The sequence below is a fragment of the Lytechinus variegatus genome, chromosome 8 (genome assembly GCF_018143015.1).
Source record: "Lytechinus variegatus isolate NC3 chromosome 8, Lvar_3.0, whole genome shotgun sequence".
In the NCBI taxonomy this organism is placed as follows: Eukaryota; Metazoa; Echinodermata; class Echinoidea; order Temnopleuroida; family Toxopneustidae; genus Lytechinus; species Lytechinus variegatus.
Genome location: NC_054747.1, coordinates 24,604,678 through 24,622,409, shown reverse-complemented (window position 1 = coordinate 24,622,409; position 17,732 = coordinate 24,604,678). Strand labels below are relative to the sequence as shown.

The 17,732-nt window shown below is 37.2% G+C and overlaps 1 protein-coding gene across 1 annotated transcript in view; it reads left to right on the top strand.

The window, feature by feature from the left end:
* Positions 1 to 17,732, top strand: part of LOC121420215 (nicastrin-like) — a 44,421-nt gene that overhangs the window by 11,562 nt on the left and 15,127 nt on the right. The window contains exons 2-7 of the mRNA XM_041614775.1: positions 8,930 to 9,058; positions 9,533 to 9,656; positions 10,929 to 11,059; positions 14,520 to 14,659; positions 15,441 to 15,588; positions 16,119 to 16,225. Of these exons, the coding sequence (XP_041470709.1) occupies positions 8,930 to 9,058; positions 9,533 to 9,656; positions 10,929 to 11,059; positions 14,520 to 14,659; positions 15,441 to 15,588; positions 16,119 to 16,225 (779 nt within the window). The remainder of the gene's footprint in view (positions 1 to 8,929; positions 9,059 to 9,532; positions 9,657 to 10,928; positions 11,060 to 14,519; positions 14,660 to 15,440; positions 15,589 to 16,118; positions 16,226 to 17,732) is intronic.

Here is a 17,732-nt window from a genome sequence, read left to right as displayed (position 1 = left end):
TAGTGAAGATCATGATTATGTGAATGGCAAACCATGAGGCGGGTCACGATGTATGAACTTCGATGCTCTCCTATTAAAACGAATGTCGACCCACTCTTTTGTAATGTGCATGTGTGTGTTGAGTGAATCTCATCTGGTCGGCAGTGACTCGGCACTCGTATTTTTAGTTAAATTTAGAATGAATGTGCCATGCTCGGTATTAGCCTCAGAATGTGGGAGAATGTGATAAAGACCCGGGTAGACTCAATAAATATTGGGTATGTTACAAATTTGATACATACATAACTTGATTGATTTTAACAGGCCCATATTTCTTACAGATCTATTTTGAGCTCTACTATCATGTTGTGTCCTTTTCCTCCCTCCCTTTCTCTCGGTGTTGAGCTTTATAGGTTTGCCTCCCCCTTCATTTTGTCTTTGTTGAATTTGTATCTGGTCACACGATATGAATAGACATTGTTCTTGTTATAATTTAATATACCCGGTCAAAATATTGACCATTTAACTTATGTTTTTAAAATGAAGAAGAATAAAAATACCGCAGCATTCAAATTTCCACCGATAATTCACGAACCGATAATTGCAATAACACTTTTATTCACTTGATTTTCCTGTCAGAAAATAAGTACCGAAATCGATGATAGCTTGCATTGCTATCATTCTAATATCTCGCTCAATAAGTTAGTGCACTCAAATCTTGTTCAATAAGTTTGGGCATGGACCTATTTTAATAGATCTATGCAATCCAGATAACTGGAGTTGAAGATGAACTCCGATTGACATCATTTTGAACTTTGAACAAGGGCGCATAGATAAGGCCTAGTATGGTGAGAGGAAAAAGTGCAACACGCATAGAAGACGAAGAGGGGGGGGGTGTCGTTTAAGAGGTAGAAAGAGATGAAGGGGAGCGGTGTATGGGAGATGGATTGAAAGGGTGAAGGTGGAGTATAAAGCGGGCCAATCTCATTAGCAATCCGTTTATTACATTACTTAATTTATAATCATATACATATTTTTTTCACAACCAGAATAATTTCATTTGTAATCATCCGACTGCATTATCTACTAGTACCTCACATTATTTTGCCATTATTACGATTAATACCTCGGTCACATTATTTTGGAATAGCTACACATGTGGTATGAATAAAAATGGCGTTAACGGCCGCCGTGGGGCAAATGTGACCGAGGTGTAAGGGAGAATAAACCAAATGCCACGATCCCTCAATTTTGCAAATGACGTCCGCTATTTGCAGTTTATAGGCCGTCGTGATTAAAGGGATGCTTCGGGCTGGAGACGTTGATGTATCACTAAAAAGAATAAAATTCAAATAGCAAAATGCTGAAAATTTGATCAAAATCAGATAAAAAAATAAGTTATCATTAAAGATTTGCATTATTCTGATGAAAAAGCTCTAGGCTCGTCTTCATGAATATTCATTAGGTGGGCTGATGATGCCTTATCTCCTCTGTCTTGTTCTTTTGTATTTAATTATATGAAAATTAGGTTATAAATTCAAAGTTTTCGACCAAGGATTTAAACAATTGGACTGAAAACTGATTGTGCACATGAGGTTTTTCATGCTGCAACCATAGAGCTAGCTCAATGCTGCAACGTACATGTATTTCATAATTGAGACACATCATTTACATATTTGTGAAAAATACTCTAAAAATGAACAATTATGATTTCGTGTAATGACGTATATAAGAAAAAGGAAATTACGTGACACCAGCCCACCCAATGTATATTCATGAAGACATGCCTTGAACTGTTCACCAGAATACCGGGGGGGGGGGGGGATGCAAATCTTTGAAGTTCATAACTTAGTTATTTGTTATCCGATTCTAATGAAATTTTCAGCATTTTGCTCTGAATTTTATTCTATTCTTCTAAATCTAAATATTTTCAGCCTACCAGCGATAAACAGCTAAGCCTTGTCCATGATTTTTTTTCTAGCGGATGTTGTCCACTATCCAATGGTAGTGACCTCCGCAAAGCATACTTTTAAAGTAATATACCAGAACTCTACTTGGCTTGAACTCAGGCCCTACGATGGATCATTAACGTTTTGTCTTTATAACCGGGGACATGAGACCAGGGATGTCCCTGGTTCGACGATGGGGACTGACCAGGCACAGATTCCACAAAAACTGGACATTCTAAGGTAAGAAACAACAAGAAACAACATGATGGCCTATCATGAAAATCATCGGATAGGCCTTCGCAAGGGCACTTTTTATTATTTCTACAACTTTTTGCCCAAGATGACAAATTCCATTGCATGCAGGAACGGATCAAAGGAAGGGGAGAGGGGGCCCGGGGCCCCCGCGGGGGCCATTTAAATTATTGATGAGTAGATACCATGCGCGACCAAAAAAGCACGTAAAAAGGATGTCCTTTTCACGATAGGGCACGTTACATACGTAACGTGATAAGGGTGTCAAAAGCAAATATAATGAAAAAAGGGTATCTATTTCGCTAGGAAAATTACGTGTTTAGGGTTGAAATCGCGGGGATGATAAAACAAAATTAAAATGTTTTATAAAGGGTGTCCTTTTTGCCCCAACACTTCGTGTTTAGTCCGATTTGCGCGATGTGTAGGTGAGGTCGTAAACCAAATAAGATAAAGCCGACGACCCGATCAGGACCCGTAACAATAAAACATTCCTGTACTTGTTTAGGGGTTCATTTCAGGGAATATTTGCAAAGAGTATCGTTTTGTTACCAATACTTGTTAAGGGTAGGGTTTCACACGACAATACTTGTTAAGGGGTGCATTTTTAGAATATGGAAATTACGTGTTTAGGGTGCTTTTCGAAACCCCATGGTCGCGCATGGTATCCACTCGTGAATGGAAGTGCCCCCCCCCCTGGGGAGGGGGCACACCCCGTAATTTTGAAGGAAAAATTATACTCCCATTCGAGTGCAAAACTGCGTTCACTTGGGACGGAGGACATTGCACCTCCCTTCTCCCTACATGTATGTTGAGCTTGTCATTTTTAAGGGATTTTTTCGGGAGACGAAAAAGAAAAGCGATCTTTATCTAAAGGACAAGTCCATCACAACAGAAGTTGATATGAATAAAAAGAGAAAATTTAAACAAGCATAGCACGGAAAATTTAATCGAAATCGGATGTGAAAAGAAAGTTGTGGTATTTTATAGTTTCACTTAATTTTACGAAACAGTTATCTTGTTCGATATGCAAATGAGAAGACTGATGACGTCATCCACTCACTATTTTTGTACATCATTGTATGAAATATGAAATTTTTGTTTTCTCATTGTCAACTGAAACAATTCCTCTCTGAAGATGTGGAGTTAGCATTCTTAATACTATATGGTTGGTCCTTATTGTCAAACCGGTTTTAAAATAAATATTGTATAATTCAAACAATAAAAAACAATGATGAATATCATCGACTGCAGTAAATTTCTTCGAGTAAATTTCTTTCCGTTGCGACAATTTGTTTTTGCCACTTTCAGATGATTTGTCAGTGGACCATTTTTTTTCTTTTACTCTGATGGTGAGTCAAGATTTTTTTTGCTCATATAACAAGTTTTTTTTTTTTGAAAAAAAAACACTTCTACCCCCCCTGGATATCTACTGGTGCGTCCCTATTATTCTTCTTGCTCACATCAATGGCCAAGTTATCCTCTTCATGATGTCTTTATTAAAGTATGTGAATGAGAATTTACGGCCAATTGCGTTGTTTCAAAGTTTCAGGTCTGAATAAATAAAGTATCCAAAAAGAGCTCACGCTTCGACCTTGCATTTATAATTAAATTTTTTTTCGAAATTATATAAAAAGCATGTTCAAATGAAAAAGATATGATGCGAATTCTTTATGGATTTAATTCAAGCTATTACTATCATTATTTATTTAGAAAGTTTATGTAAAAAAAAAGCAAGTTCGGAATTTTGAAAAAAAGTGATATTCAAAAAATTATTGCATTATTGAATTGAAGTGATTTAGAAAAAAAATGTTTGTATATATTATTTACATGTTATTGTGAATAAATACCTCGATTAAGATGATAAAAAAAACTTAGACCTTTTGAGATGTCTTATTGGGGAAATATAAATATAGTTTAAAAGGATGGTCCTAGTTGAACATATTTTTATCGCAATACATAGAGTAGAATTCACTGAGCAAAATGGTGAAAATTTCATTCATCTCGGATAACAAATAAGTTATATAGGTTTATATTTCAGCAATAGTTTGTGAAAACAGTCCTCGTGAATACTCATTAGGTGGGCTGATGATGTCACATCTTCACTTTCCATTTTCTTATGTTGTTACATAAAATTATATGTTTTTTCATTATGTCATACTTGTGTGAATATGTCTCCCTTATAATTAAATAAATTGCAGCAATAAATATCTAATGCACTGAATCAGTTGTCTATCCAATTTTCTAGTTCTGAGGGAAAAAATGAATAAACCTAATTTCATATAATAAAATACAAAAGAACAAGTGGAGATGGGACATCATCAGCCCACCTAATGAACATTCATGACGACTGTTTTTACAAAATGTGCTAACTTTAAAATTCAATAACTTTGTTAATTGTTATCCGATTTTGATTAAATTTTCGGCATTTTGCTCAGTGAATTTTAATCTATTTATAAAGATATCCATACTTTCAGCCCGGACCATCCCTTTTATAGCAGTACGACCCCATACTTTTGCGACTAGCGACCCTTCGATCTCATGGGGACGGAGGAAGGCCTGCGTTATCATACCCCCCCCATTATAATTTACCGTCGATCGTGAATCATTTATCATAGATCATGATGATGTTCATGATCGCGCGCTCCAAGCTCCTAGATTTTGCCCTTTATATGCCATCTTGCCCCCTAAAACGTACGTGAATTCTACAAATGTCATCCCAGCCCCCAATCGGATACATCATACTTATAGGGACAGTGATTTTCCGTTTCAAAAAATGGCCTTTTCCGTTTCAGAAAATCTCAAATTCCGTTTCAGCACGTCAGAAAACGGAAATTCCGTTTCCCCATAGACGTTGTACACACGGAAAAGTGACAATTCCGTTTACACATTGAATAGCAAAATCAAAGCGCATACACTCGCACTGGCCAAAATTTGTATCTGCTACTGTACCAACAACACAATAGAATCCGTTCTAATCGGATCTATGCTGGTGTATTTAATGATTTTTCAAACTGATTTAGCATGCATACATCCTCACCTTTCACATAATTAGCCTTATTTTACGGTGAAATTAAATTTCATCGATAATTTTGGGGTTTTTTGGACATCGTTATCATCAGTCAACGACTTTCGCCAATCCGCCATCTTGGATTTTAAGACCACGATATCGTGCTGTTACATCTTCAAACGTAGAGGGCAGCAACACACGACCGTGCAGTTGAGCGATCTGAAGCGATGTGAAGCTCAACCCGGCCGGCCGGGTACGATCGCGAGGTATTATCGAGTGTGCTGATGTCAAGTGAATTCACGATGTGTGAATCGTCATGATTGTAGCGAAGTGAGATCGTGTTTTCTGGGGTTTTGTGGCCATTTAATATTCTCATTTTTTTGTTATTTTGGAGTAATTTCTGTTGCTATTCTGTGTATTTTGAGGGAAAATACGTTTTCCGTGATTTTCCGTTTGAAATGCCACTTTCCGTTTCAAAAGGCCTTTTCCGTGAATTCCGTCCGTTTTCCGCGATCGCGGAAAATCACTGTCCCTATACTTACTTTATCAATGCCAATCTGATCCTTCGTCGATCGGGCCTTCAGACCAACGATCCTTCGTCGACGGGCCTTATGATCCATCGTAGGGTCTTAGTGAAGACCAATTATGGATGGTGTAATAATGGCAACAATGATAATGGTATGAAATGAGATCTCACAAAAATCGAAAATAAATTAAAATCAATAACAAGCATACAAATAAAGATAGGGCCTAAATAAGGCAGTATCGCAGAAAATTATGTTTCATTTTAAGCATATCAGCGATAATATTAGCATTATACTATATAGCGGGGTTGCCCTTAATTTTAATTTTACATCTGTTAAAATTACAACTGAACCATTTGGCATATTTTCCAAGTATATGCAAAATAGGAGTGACGATGTAGATGGACTGTTTGTGCAACATTCTTGATTAATGGAATATCAATTCAAAATCATTTTTATTCACATGCAAAAAGGCAAACATGAATACTGTGCAAACATTTGACATAATTTAAGAGGCAAAATGTGTATAGAGTAAAGGAAGTCTAAGAAAATTATTGATCAAGTAGGAAGCCTCCAAGGCGATTTTTTATGTCATTATGAAAATTTGAGATGTTAAGCGCCTTTAAATAAGGAACATGTCATTGAGTAACTCCCCTTCCCAAAAATAATAATAGGTTCAAATAAATAAATAATGCGAGCGCCAAGCACGAGCAGAATGCACAAATAAGTGTCAGTTTGTAGGGGTAATAAAACTTGCATTTAGCGAGTTCAATGAATGTTAAGAAGCGAATAAATGGCGAATATAACAAAGGTCTTATTTAATGAAATGGCACGTCTTGGTCATTGCAAAACTGGGGATGCAGTGTACGAGGGTAACAAAATAATAGAATACATGATTGAATTTAGGGCGAATTCATGCAGGCCATGCCCAAATCATGCATGGGCACTAAAATCAAACCTCTCCATCTACGTACGTACGTCTGTGCACTTAATTCTGTATGCATTGCATATACGCGCATACGATTTCACCTAATTAGTATTCATATTTTCTATTTATAGAGCGCGTATACACAGCTTTGCATGCTTGATGCCATACCAGAGGCATACACACACGATACACGCGGTAGAAAAAACACTATACGTGTAATATACTAGTATTGCATGTGGAGCACACTCGCAGGGGTCATGATCAATTTCTCGTTGATACTCGATCTCACGTACCCCCCCCCTCATTGTGATCACTCGGGTTTTCTTTTGTCGCCTGTGAATATTATTTCAAAGTTAAAGATTCATTTGAATTCTATGACAGACTTTAAGACGTATTTCGGACACAGCGGAATGGGTTTCCCCCGGCTGCTCTGTCATAATTGAGTGACGCTTTGTCACTTTTGTTTCATTTTCATGCATTTCTTGGATATGATTTAATATTTTATTGAAATGTTTGCTCTGCTTATGGTCTGGCTGATTAGTCCGAAATGTTGATTTTTGTTTTGTTTCATTCGACACAAACCTACTATGATTGATTCTCTTTTTCATGACGGAGTGTGGAATTATATATAGATGGATATACACACCCCAGCCGTACTCCAACTAGCTGAAGATGTATTAAAGAGAGGGGGGGGTGGAAATTCTCGCTGGAAGTACTAGAAATGTTTGCTATCAAGGAATATTTTTTAATATCACGAGGGAAACTTTGCTTGTAGCTCCGTTCCCCGAGTCTCGATCGTTGGATAACATTCTGGCGATGTAAATAAAAGGTTATGATTTCTACATGTAAGACAAAATAAGCCTCTTATCGTCGCCGGTCAATTCGTATTTTCATCTTAGGTTCAATTCATACCATGGAATTAACTTAAAGACGATTAATTGCAGTACAGTAAATATAGACCATTAATATGAATTCATGTCAAATTAATAATTGAGGAAAGGCATACAATAATTCATGAAATGCAGAAAACAATTTTACCAAAATCATTTCATACCACAATCCTGACAATGGGAGAAAAAATCTAATGACCCCACCCCCTCCAAAAAATACTACCAATCAACCAACCAAAACATTCATTCACGTCCGACGCGACACAGCTTGTTTGAACCATGGAGGTTGGATGTTTGAACTATGAACACACACCTCGCCTCCATAGTACTCGAATCCAAAACAAAATACGAGCCTCAGTCAAGTGTCACACATATCATGCACGAGAAAAGGAATAAGGGAAGAAAGGGTATTGATAACGGTGGTAAGCCTCAACTGATAATTTAATTCTAGATTAAATTAAGAAAGCGCACTTGTACTCGTGCCGCGCCGCGAGCATTCTCGGTGCACCAGTTTTGCGCGTGCGCTGTGACTAGTCCTATTCCGCTTCGTTCCGCCGATTCACACATCGCTGACGCGCCCGGATGTCTGGGTACCATTCTCCTGCTGTCCGCCGATCACCATTCCGCTTCGTTCCGCCGATGAATTCATTTCCACGCCCACAAGTTCATTGCCACGCCCACAAGTCGTCGGACGCCGTTCTTGAAATCGTCCAGCGTTCTCCTGCACGCGAACGGACCTCAATAATAAAACTACGGTCCCTAATATTTTGGCTACATGTATATGCTGTATGACTGTATCTACATAAAAACAGCTATTTTGATGAAAAACATAAGTTAAATGTTATAAAAAAAACTATTAAGGAAGATGAATTCAATGACATTCTTATAAATCTAACTTAATTCAATACTCAAAAATGTTCTTTTGAAGAAAGACAAAAGCTGTAATTTCAGAGTGGATTTTCTAAGAAAGTGCAAGTGCACCCTCCTTGATTACGCATAACTTTTGCTTTTTGACAGGGTACATGTATATCTAAACTAAAACGCAAGAAATAACGATAAATTGTTAAATACATTTCAGCTTTACTACCTTTCTGAAAAATAGTAAATTTTGACAAACAACACATTTTCTTGACCACTCATGTAATGCCGACATGATGGGACCATCAAACTTTATGTACCCGATCAGCTGAATAAACTCTCCCAGCCCAGCCCCCCCCCCCCCCCCCCCCCCCCCCGTCTATTTGGCCTTCAGTCTACAAATATTAAGAAGGGCATCAAGGCCATTCTGAGGGCATCAAAGGCCTTGGGTTAATTTGAGAGCCCTCAATTCCTATAACCATGCATGAATCCAGAAACTGTTTTCTAATGTCCATCATTTTTTTTTTGTTCTCTCTCAACAGTGTTGGACGGTATCCATGGAGCCAACAACTCCCCAAGCAGAAAAACCCATAATATGATCTATTATGATATCATGAATTTTGGTCAGTGTGTACGGAGATTCAATGCCACGCATCAGATCGGCTGTACCAGTAAGTAGAGACTGTTTAATACACATACCTGGGGGATGTTTCACAAGATAAAAGTGTCACGTAGAGTTGCATACGGAAGTTAATGCATTACTGCATAGATCTGAACGTGCGCATGGGTTTCGCAATTTCCTTACGTCCATCAATCAGATCATGGTTTGTGCGATACTATTTAGCCATGACTCTAATAAAGTCATACTGAACTCTTTATGAACCCTCAGTCCCCTGTAATGCTAAGTGTTCTTTTTTATAGTAGATTTTACTCTTTTTTTCTTTTTATATGTTGGTCATTTTCTGTCTGACTTAATGTTGGCCTAATAACTAAGGCCAGGGGCCCAAACATTCACTGGCCATGATCGTGCAGCGGCACATTATAGATGGTACATATTCAACGATATGAATGTTGCACATTCAGCTCTACGTGTGTATAACATTGTTAATGATTTTATTTTCACATCCTTTGTTTTTTAATCATAGGTGATTTCAATGGGAACAATGGAGTCCTCCATCTCATAGAAAATGTTGGTGATATAGATTGGCTGTTGGCTAATGGAACATACTCTCCGTACATAGCGTTGATGACGCCACAAATGTTTACATTGTAAGTCAAGATTGAACTGTTGATTTTGCTTGGTTGTAGATTTATTTTGGTGCATTTATTCTCTGCTTTTGAAAGCATGCATGGTGCTTTTTGCCTTCAAATACTTCAGGTTGGCTTGTGCCATCACATTGGGTTATCGCATCTGGTTGCGTAATATGCCCATCAAGAAAAGGGCCATGTAGATTCCAGAAAGGTCGGTCCAGTTTACCTGACGCTCTATGAAAATTATCAGTCAAATATGCAAATGTGCAGGTACAATTTAGTCTGCTGTGCAAACCCTTCTCTCAAGTTAGGGTTTGGATGTGCAGCCTACTCATGCCTTGTGTACTGAAGGCCCTCTCACTCAGTGTCTGCTTCATCTTTCGAAGTTGGGCACAAATTGTTCCATACCAGTCATTTTTATCACAAAATTCCCTCTCTAAACACACCTCTCTCTAGCTGGTCATTTAGGCTGTTCACCTGCTGGGCAGGAGATCAACTGGTGTTTGTTTTAATTACATGCTGCATTGCACTTCTACTCCAAATTGAAATTCCTGTCTAGCATTACACAATAGTATAGTGGCATACATCTCCCTGAATTGAAAAAGCAAGTTTTGTATACATGTGCTAGTCTTTTTGTGGAGACACACTTGCTGATCAAAGTTTCAATCAGGGTCTGTGCCTGCAGACTAGGTACAATTTAAAATTAGAAGCCAAGTATATAAAGGTTTGGATGAACTGGACCCGACCTGTCAGCAATGTAGGGGGCTATTTTTTTTTAATGGTTGGGTTACGTGATTGCCCAACTAGACATGATAACCCTTTGTGATGGCAAAAGCTCTACAGGTTCACCTTAAAATAATGGTTTCCCACTACATGTATGTACCTATGATGCATGTCGTCAAAGAAGAAAAGCTTTTTATCAGAAGCTAGTCATTGTGCTTTCCAAATTGGCAATAATTAAAAACATTTTTATCCGTTTTGAGCATGCAAATTAGCAACGTTTGATCGAAATTTTGTCATCTTTATTCATGTTTTTATTTCCATAACTGAATGTGTATATTAATTTCACTAAACATGTATTATAGTTGCCAATTTGAAGAGGGAAAGTATCTGGATAAATGTCTGTTAAATTCATATTTCTTCCAAACTGTTTCTTTGTAAACAATGACAAATTTTGTAAATTTGGCTTCAGAGTAAACTGAGACTGATTCTAAAATCAGAGTTAAACTATCACTGGGCTATGATCCCTTTTTGTTTCAAGTCTTGAATCTTTTTTTCTTCAATTTTCAGAGAAAATGTGCAGAGCTTACTTGATTCAGGGAAGGTGAATGGGATCATGGTGGATCACTCGGACCCTATGTCAATGATCAGTGAAGGAATACCATTCTCACCAGACAAATCATGTCCTAATGATAACTATGGTAAGTGATCTAGTACAGTCCGACCTCTCTTATCCGGCCTACCCTTACCGGGATCTCTCTATTATCCGGACGTACACTTGCCAAGATTTTTTTTTTTTTTTCATTTGATGTACGTACGTGAGGAAATGAGATTTCAATCTAAACTCAATCCTATGCGTATACTCACTTTGATTACATATATTTCCCAACATAGTCACCCTACACCAAACATATTTTTCATGAAAATACCTCACCCAAATCACCAAAAGAACTTTAGGAATGATTTCCAGTAAATCAGGGTGCAGCGCAAACATTTTATCACGTTTCTCTTTTTGCTTCGCGGAAAAACAACACATGTCTTGCCAGCTAACTTTAGGCCTTAATACGGACAGCGCCATCTATCATGTTTGAGCATACAGTCAGTGTAACAATGGCTGACATTGCGAAGCTGCGATACCCACTGCGATGATCTAATTTAAAACTTGGTTTCATCTAGTCATTCTCTTTCTTTTGAGGTATGCTCGATGTATACATGTACCTCAGTCATTTTAGCAGGTAAATTATCCAAGAGTTTTGGCCATCGATCAATTTCATTTCCATAAAAGCACTGCCTATAATTTGCACTGACTCTGCAGTGAATATTGTCTTTACCGTATGCCCACTACAATAGTGTAGCTACCGCGGGTGGCCTGGGGAGGCAGCCGGCAGCGCAGCTGTGTGTATTTAATGTAATATTGGGTCTCCCAGATCCGGATAAATCCCTTATCCTGATTGGTGCTGGTCTCAACGTGTCCGGATAAGAGAGGTCGGACCGTATAGAAAAAATTAAAATGTCTTACCTATTAGTCCTTCAGTATAGATTAGATGTAGCTCGGGAATTGGCCAGGTAAGAAGGAACCCAGATTGTCGAGATAAAGGGCGAAGAGGAGTAGTTTGCCTTTAATAGTAGGTTGAAAAACATGTCCTCCGTGCAGTATATCTTACTCCAAGTGATGATGAGATCCCTTGGCTGGCCTGACTATGCAGCATTGCTGAGTTGTGCACCCAAGCATGGATGAATGAACAGGGCTTGGGGGTTTGGGTCTATTGTTAGTGTGCACACAGCCTCTAACCCATAATGTACTCTATGCTGACTCTATGCTCCAACCGATCCCACAGTACTAAATAAAGGGAGCAGTTGCGCAGGCTGTGGTACATTTTACCACATTAGAAATAAGTCATGTTCCATTTTTGTCTTGCCTGCATAGCAGAGCGAGACTATAGGCACTGCTTTTCCAATGGCGGTGGCATCAACATTGAAATCTTAACCTACATGTAAGGTTGAGTTTTTTTAATGAGTCATCTTCCATTTTGGCATTATGTGCTGTAGATACATTTTGAAAGACAGGGTTATTTTGATGCCTGTATTTTGATTCATGTACATGTACTTACTAATTTATTTATGCCTCTCTTTTATGATGTTACTTTGTAAATGAATTGTTCTAAGTGTTATGTTATGCTACATGTACATGTATGTACATTGTCACAGGGCCCCATAGGAGACCAACACATTGTTGAATGGGCTTCCCTGTTTTTAAACAAATAAATAAATGAATAATAAAAAAAGCCTAACAAGGCCTGGGGGGAGGGGGATCTCAGCTGTACACAAATTTCAGCAGATCAATTAATTCTGTGGACTGTCAGATTCTGCACGATTTTTCATGAACGGTTCTTTTGAGTCTTGCTCGACATTTTTTAATAATTGTATTGGTCGTAATATTGAGGGGGCTGATTCTGCCTTTGCTGTTCAATTGCATCCCCCCCCCCCCCTCCCTGTATGTAGTAGGGTCTAGACATAAATCTCATTTGTTCATTATGCAACATACATGTAATGTATGCATTCAATAATGTAATATTTCCTATTGGCATATTGGCAGCTGCAGGAAAAATAGACGATTAACGTTGTTCTGAGGATTGCAGAAATTGCATAATACATGTAAATCACCCAAGATGCTCTCAATGGCAGTGCCATTTTCATAGACCCATTTGTATTATTCTAAAACCTACTGAAATTCTGCTGGCATCACTTGAAATGTCAGCAAGCAACAAATTTTGGGATTGATGATTTTTCTTCAAATCAATTCCATATGCACAAATATGCATACATATGGCAGCCAAAAGGCTGAAATGTGGCATGATTTCATGACATTCTCATATTACATTTCAAATCAGAAGACAGGAGAAAGACATTTACAATAATATGATACAATTATGCATGCATGTGCACATTTTTGAGGACAATGAATATACAGGTAATACCTGGGGGTGTTTCACAAAGATGTAAGCATGACTTACTCAAATGAGTCACACTTAAAGGAAACCAAAACCCAAGAAGAGAAGCAATCTTATTGGAAAGAGTTAAATGTGAGGAACAATTAAAAAAAAGTTTCATCAAAATCGGTTATGAAATAAGCAAGTTATGGACGATTAAAAAGTCTTGTTGTACTTACTATGTAGATCCTCAAATTGGCAAACATGCTTCAAAATGGCTAATTTTGTGGACAACTCTCCATTTGTTTTGTACACATATTTTCATATTTTCCCCTTTATTTTACATATTTCACATTATCTCCTCTTGACCTTAACATATATGGTGTGGATTATATTTTCCCATGACATACATGTATGTTGCGCTCAGAAGGAAGCAAGATGCAATTTGAAAGATAATGATGAAAATCTGAAAATTTGTGTACAAACAAATGGAGAGTTGTCCACAAAATCAGCCATTTTGAAGCACGTTTGCCAATTTGAGGATGCCCATAGAAAGTACAACAAGAGTTATCAAACTCCCATAACTTGCTTATTTCATAACCGATTTTGATGAAACTTTTTTAAAATTGTTCCTCTCATTTTACTCTTCCAATAAGATTACTTCTTTTCTTGGGTTTTGGTTTCCTTTAAATGCTGACGCATACATGATATGCAACACGCAATCTTTGTTATCAACTCGCAGTTGTGCGCGCCCTCCTTCGCATGATCTGACCGATGTGGTCATGCCTTTAATACTGCCCCCAACTAGAGTAGACATATAAGTGAAACTCTAATGGGGCGTTGCAAGAAACTTGCGATCAATTGTAAGTCTATTTTCGTTCCCAAAATCAAGCATATGCCGTGCAATTAATTGCAAATTTGCGATTGATTGCTAATCTGCTCCATGAAACAAGGAGTGTAATCTGATATGCTATAGTTAAAAGTGATCAATCAACTGTAAAATTGCAACAGAATATTTGTGATTGATTGCAAATATTTTCTTGCAACACCCCATAAGTCATACTTAAATCTTTGTGAAACACCCCCCCCCCCCCTCCCCCGCGCTATAATATGTTATGATGCTTATTGGGTTTATATATTACACATGTTACATAATACCTCATGTATAGTATGCTTTGGTGTTTTAAAAATGCAACAATCATTCAGTTGTTTTTCCCTGTTATTCTAATAGGAATGTATGCTGACAATCCTGAATATTCTAACTGCCAAAAGGTCTTATGGAACACTGATGGAAATGGCATGAGTTTTATGGATCTAGGAATTCCTGTATTTGCTCTCACAAACACTGAAGATGTGCAGACTGTCAAAAAAGTAAGTGCGGAATAATATTCCTTTTAGATCTACCACCAAACGCGAGGTAATCTAGAACTAGAAGGCTACCTCAGGTTGTCCTTTTTCCACTGTAGATCTAAATGGTCCCAGTACAAAGCACGAATCTGAGGTAATCGCGAGGTAAATATTACCCTAGACGGTCTAGCACAATCGCGAGGTCACATGGCATTACCCTCTGTTGGATTGTAGATCTAAACAGTTAGGGCCTAAACTTGGCATAGAAAACGGAAGTTCTTTATTTGAGCGATCGTTGTGCAGCGCACGCTTCCCCCCTTGATTGATATTTTGCCATGACAATGCAAAATTTACCTCGCGATTACCACAGATGATAAAACAGCCGTAATGTGCACCTCGTCTTTTGATAAGGAATTTGATGCCATTGTGGCTCCAGCTGATTGTCTAGTGTGACACCAGAGAGAGATAGATCTTACCAGGGCATAATTGTTCATGATTTCTAAATTCCTATACTAGATTATTGCATGTGTGTTCAAAGAATTAAAGTCTATTCAAAACGTAATTTTAAAAAGAATAGAATTATCACAGCTCCTGAGTTCACATGAAATTGTTCTTGGGATGAATTTGTTTCCTTATTAGTAAACTCATATTAGATGTTAGTGCCAGTGATGACAATTTGAATTGTGCTCTCATCACCAAAATTTGAATCACCCATTTTAATGACTGTATTTCACAACTGGATATGTCACCATTAGATTTGCTTTGAATATGTGTGTACATTTGTCATGTTTTTGTTATAACTTAGTGTTACGAGGAGCACAACAAACCAGATGCCCAGGGAAAAGCCAGACCCTACCCACAGTGTGCCGGTGAGATGTATGATTTCATGTTTGGAGCAAAGGACACGCCCACTTGCATGTGGAGAACACAAAGGATTACAAATTTGGAATCAAGTAGGTGACACTTTCATGTATTGTCAGTTTTCTACATTCTATATTTTGTTGTTAATTTCATCTAACATGCTTTGAGCTAGGCCTGAGTCATTACTTAGATTCTGCACATGTGAGACCACAACTTGAAAATCGTTAAATGTCATTGATAAATAGGTGTCAAGGGTTGAGGAGGGGGGTAAAAAAAAAGGTTTTCACCAAATTTCGCATTTTTTATCTTTATATCCAAGAAATTACCATCTCCATTCCATATTTACTTGAATTTTGTTTCAATTTTAGTTGGAAACTATAAAAAAATGAACATTATTTACTTCTTTCTTGGCTCTAAAAAAATTGTTTAATGGTGTTACACTCAGTCAACACCATGAAAGTCGGACTACACTGTACAACATTGGCATTAGTGTGGTCCCACATGTAGACTTCCATGGTGTAAGGTAAGTGTATCAACTGAAAACAATCTGTGATCGTTTTGAGCCAGTAACTTCAAACAGAAAGAATCTGTTATTAATCTGCATCCTTTGTATTTTTTTCAGGTTTTTATTGTGATCCTCTAGGAGATTGGAATGTCTGGGCCACTCTTGTACCAACCAATAAGTCAAATCCTCTTGGGGATGAATCAATGATTATAGCTGCAGCTCAGGTGAGGTTGAGCACTCTTGAACTTAAAGCTTAGATAAATTTCCTGAACCTAGGTCCATATTGAACATAATAATTTAAGCCCACTGAAACAGTTATCGAACTCATCTTTTCTGACAGAGGTAGGACAAAAAGAAGTGCAGTCTGAAATCTAAGAATAATTCTTGAAATCAATACAAACTATAACCATGTAAAAAGTTTGGTCATGCCTGGCAGGCACTCACACACAGTTTTTACATTTCATTAGCAAATGAAAATAATTTTACAAAAGTAATTGATCTTTTAATCAGCTCTTTACAATTCAATGCAATTAGATTTCATTTTATTGTCCATATGGAAATTTGATTTGCTCACATTTTTAAATATTTGTAATGAATATTACTTATATCACTTACATAAATATAAATATACAAAATTATATTAGAAAGCGACAAATACAGGGGAAATTCTTCAGGATGTTCTTCAAATAAAAATGCAAAAGTAAAGGGCCTGAAGTTAAATTATTTGAGGTTTCTTTATAATAACTTTGAAAATACCTGCCTCTGATGCTGTAACCCTAGCCTCCTGAAATCAGGAATGAGAATCTTGTGCCTTCGCTACAGCTAATTTCTACAAACTAACTTGGTTTTATAGGGATACTCTAGTCTATAAATATTTATATGTAAATAACTAGAGTAAAATTCACGAAGCACAATTCCAAAAGTTTCGTCAAAATCTGATAACAAATAACATATTTCTATAATTTTAAAGTCTAGCATTATTCTTTGAATAGAGTTATGATTATTCATTAGGTGGGCTTATGATGTCATATCCCCTCTTCCCTTTTTTTATATGATTACGTGAAATCATAATTATTTCATTTTTTCATAATGTGAGAATGATATTTCTCCCTTGCATTATGAAATAAATTACAGCTATGAATATCCAATGCATTAAATCAGTTGTCAATTCAATTTTCTTAGTTCTTGGGGGAAAATTTTTGAGTAAACCTAATTTCAAGTGCGGATATGACATCATCAGTTAGGTCATTGAATGACCACAAAGACATCCTCAAAATTGTTTCACTGAAATAATGTAAATCTATAAGATGTCATTGTTATTCCTCAATTTTGATCAAATTTTCAGTGTTTCGATTATGTGATTTTTCTCAATCTGTTCAATTTATATTATTCTCAGCCAGGAGTAACCCTCTAAAGCATTTCATCTACATGTATGTGATTCACTTCTACTTACCATTTCCTGTCAATCTATACCAAATGTAGCTGAAAATATTTTTTATACTATATAATAATAATAATAGTCCTTGTATAGCGCATAATACATTATGAATAACGTCTCTATGCGCTTCCAAATAACTTGGATATTATTACCCCGGCATTAGCTTGGCTGCCTAGGCGCTCAAGCATTCAAGGAATTAATTCCTACCAGGTACCTATTCACCTCACCTGGGATGAGTGCTGCACAATGTGGATAAATTTCTTGCATAAGGAAATTACGCCATGGCTGGGATT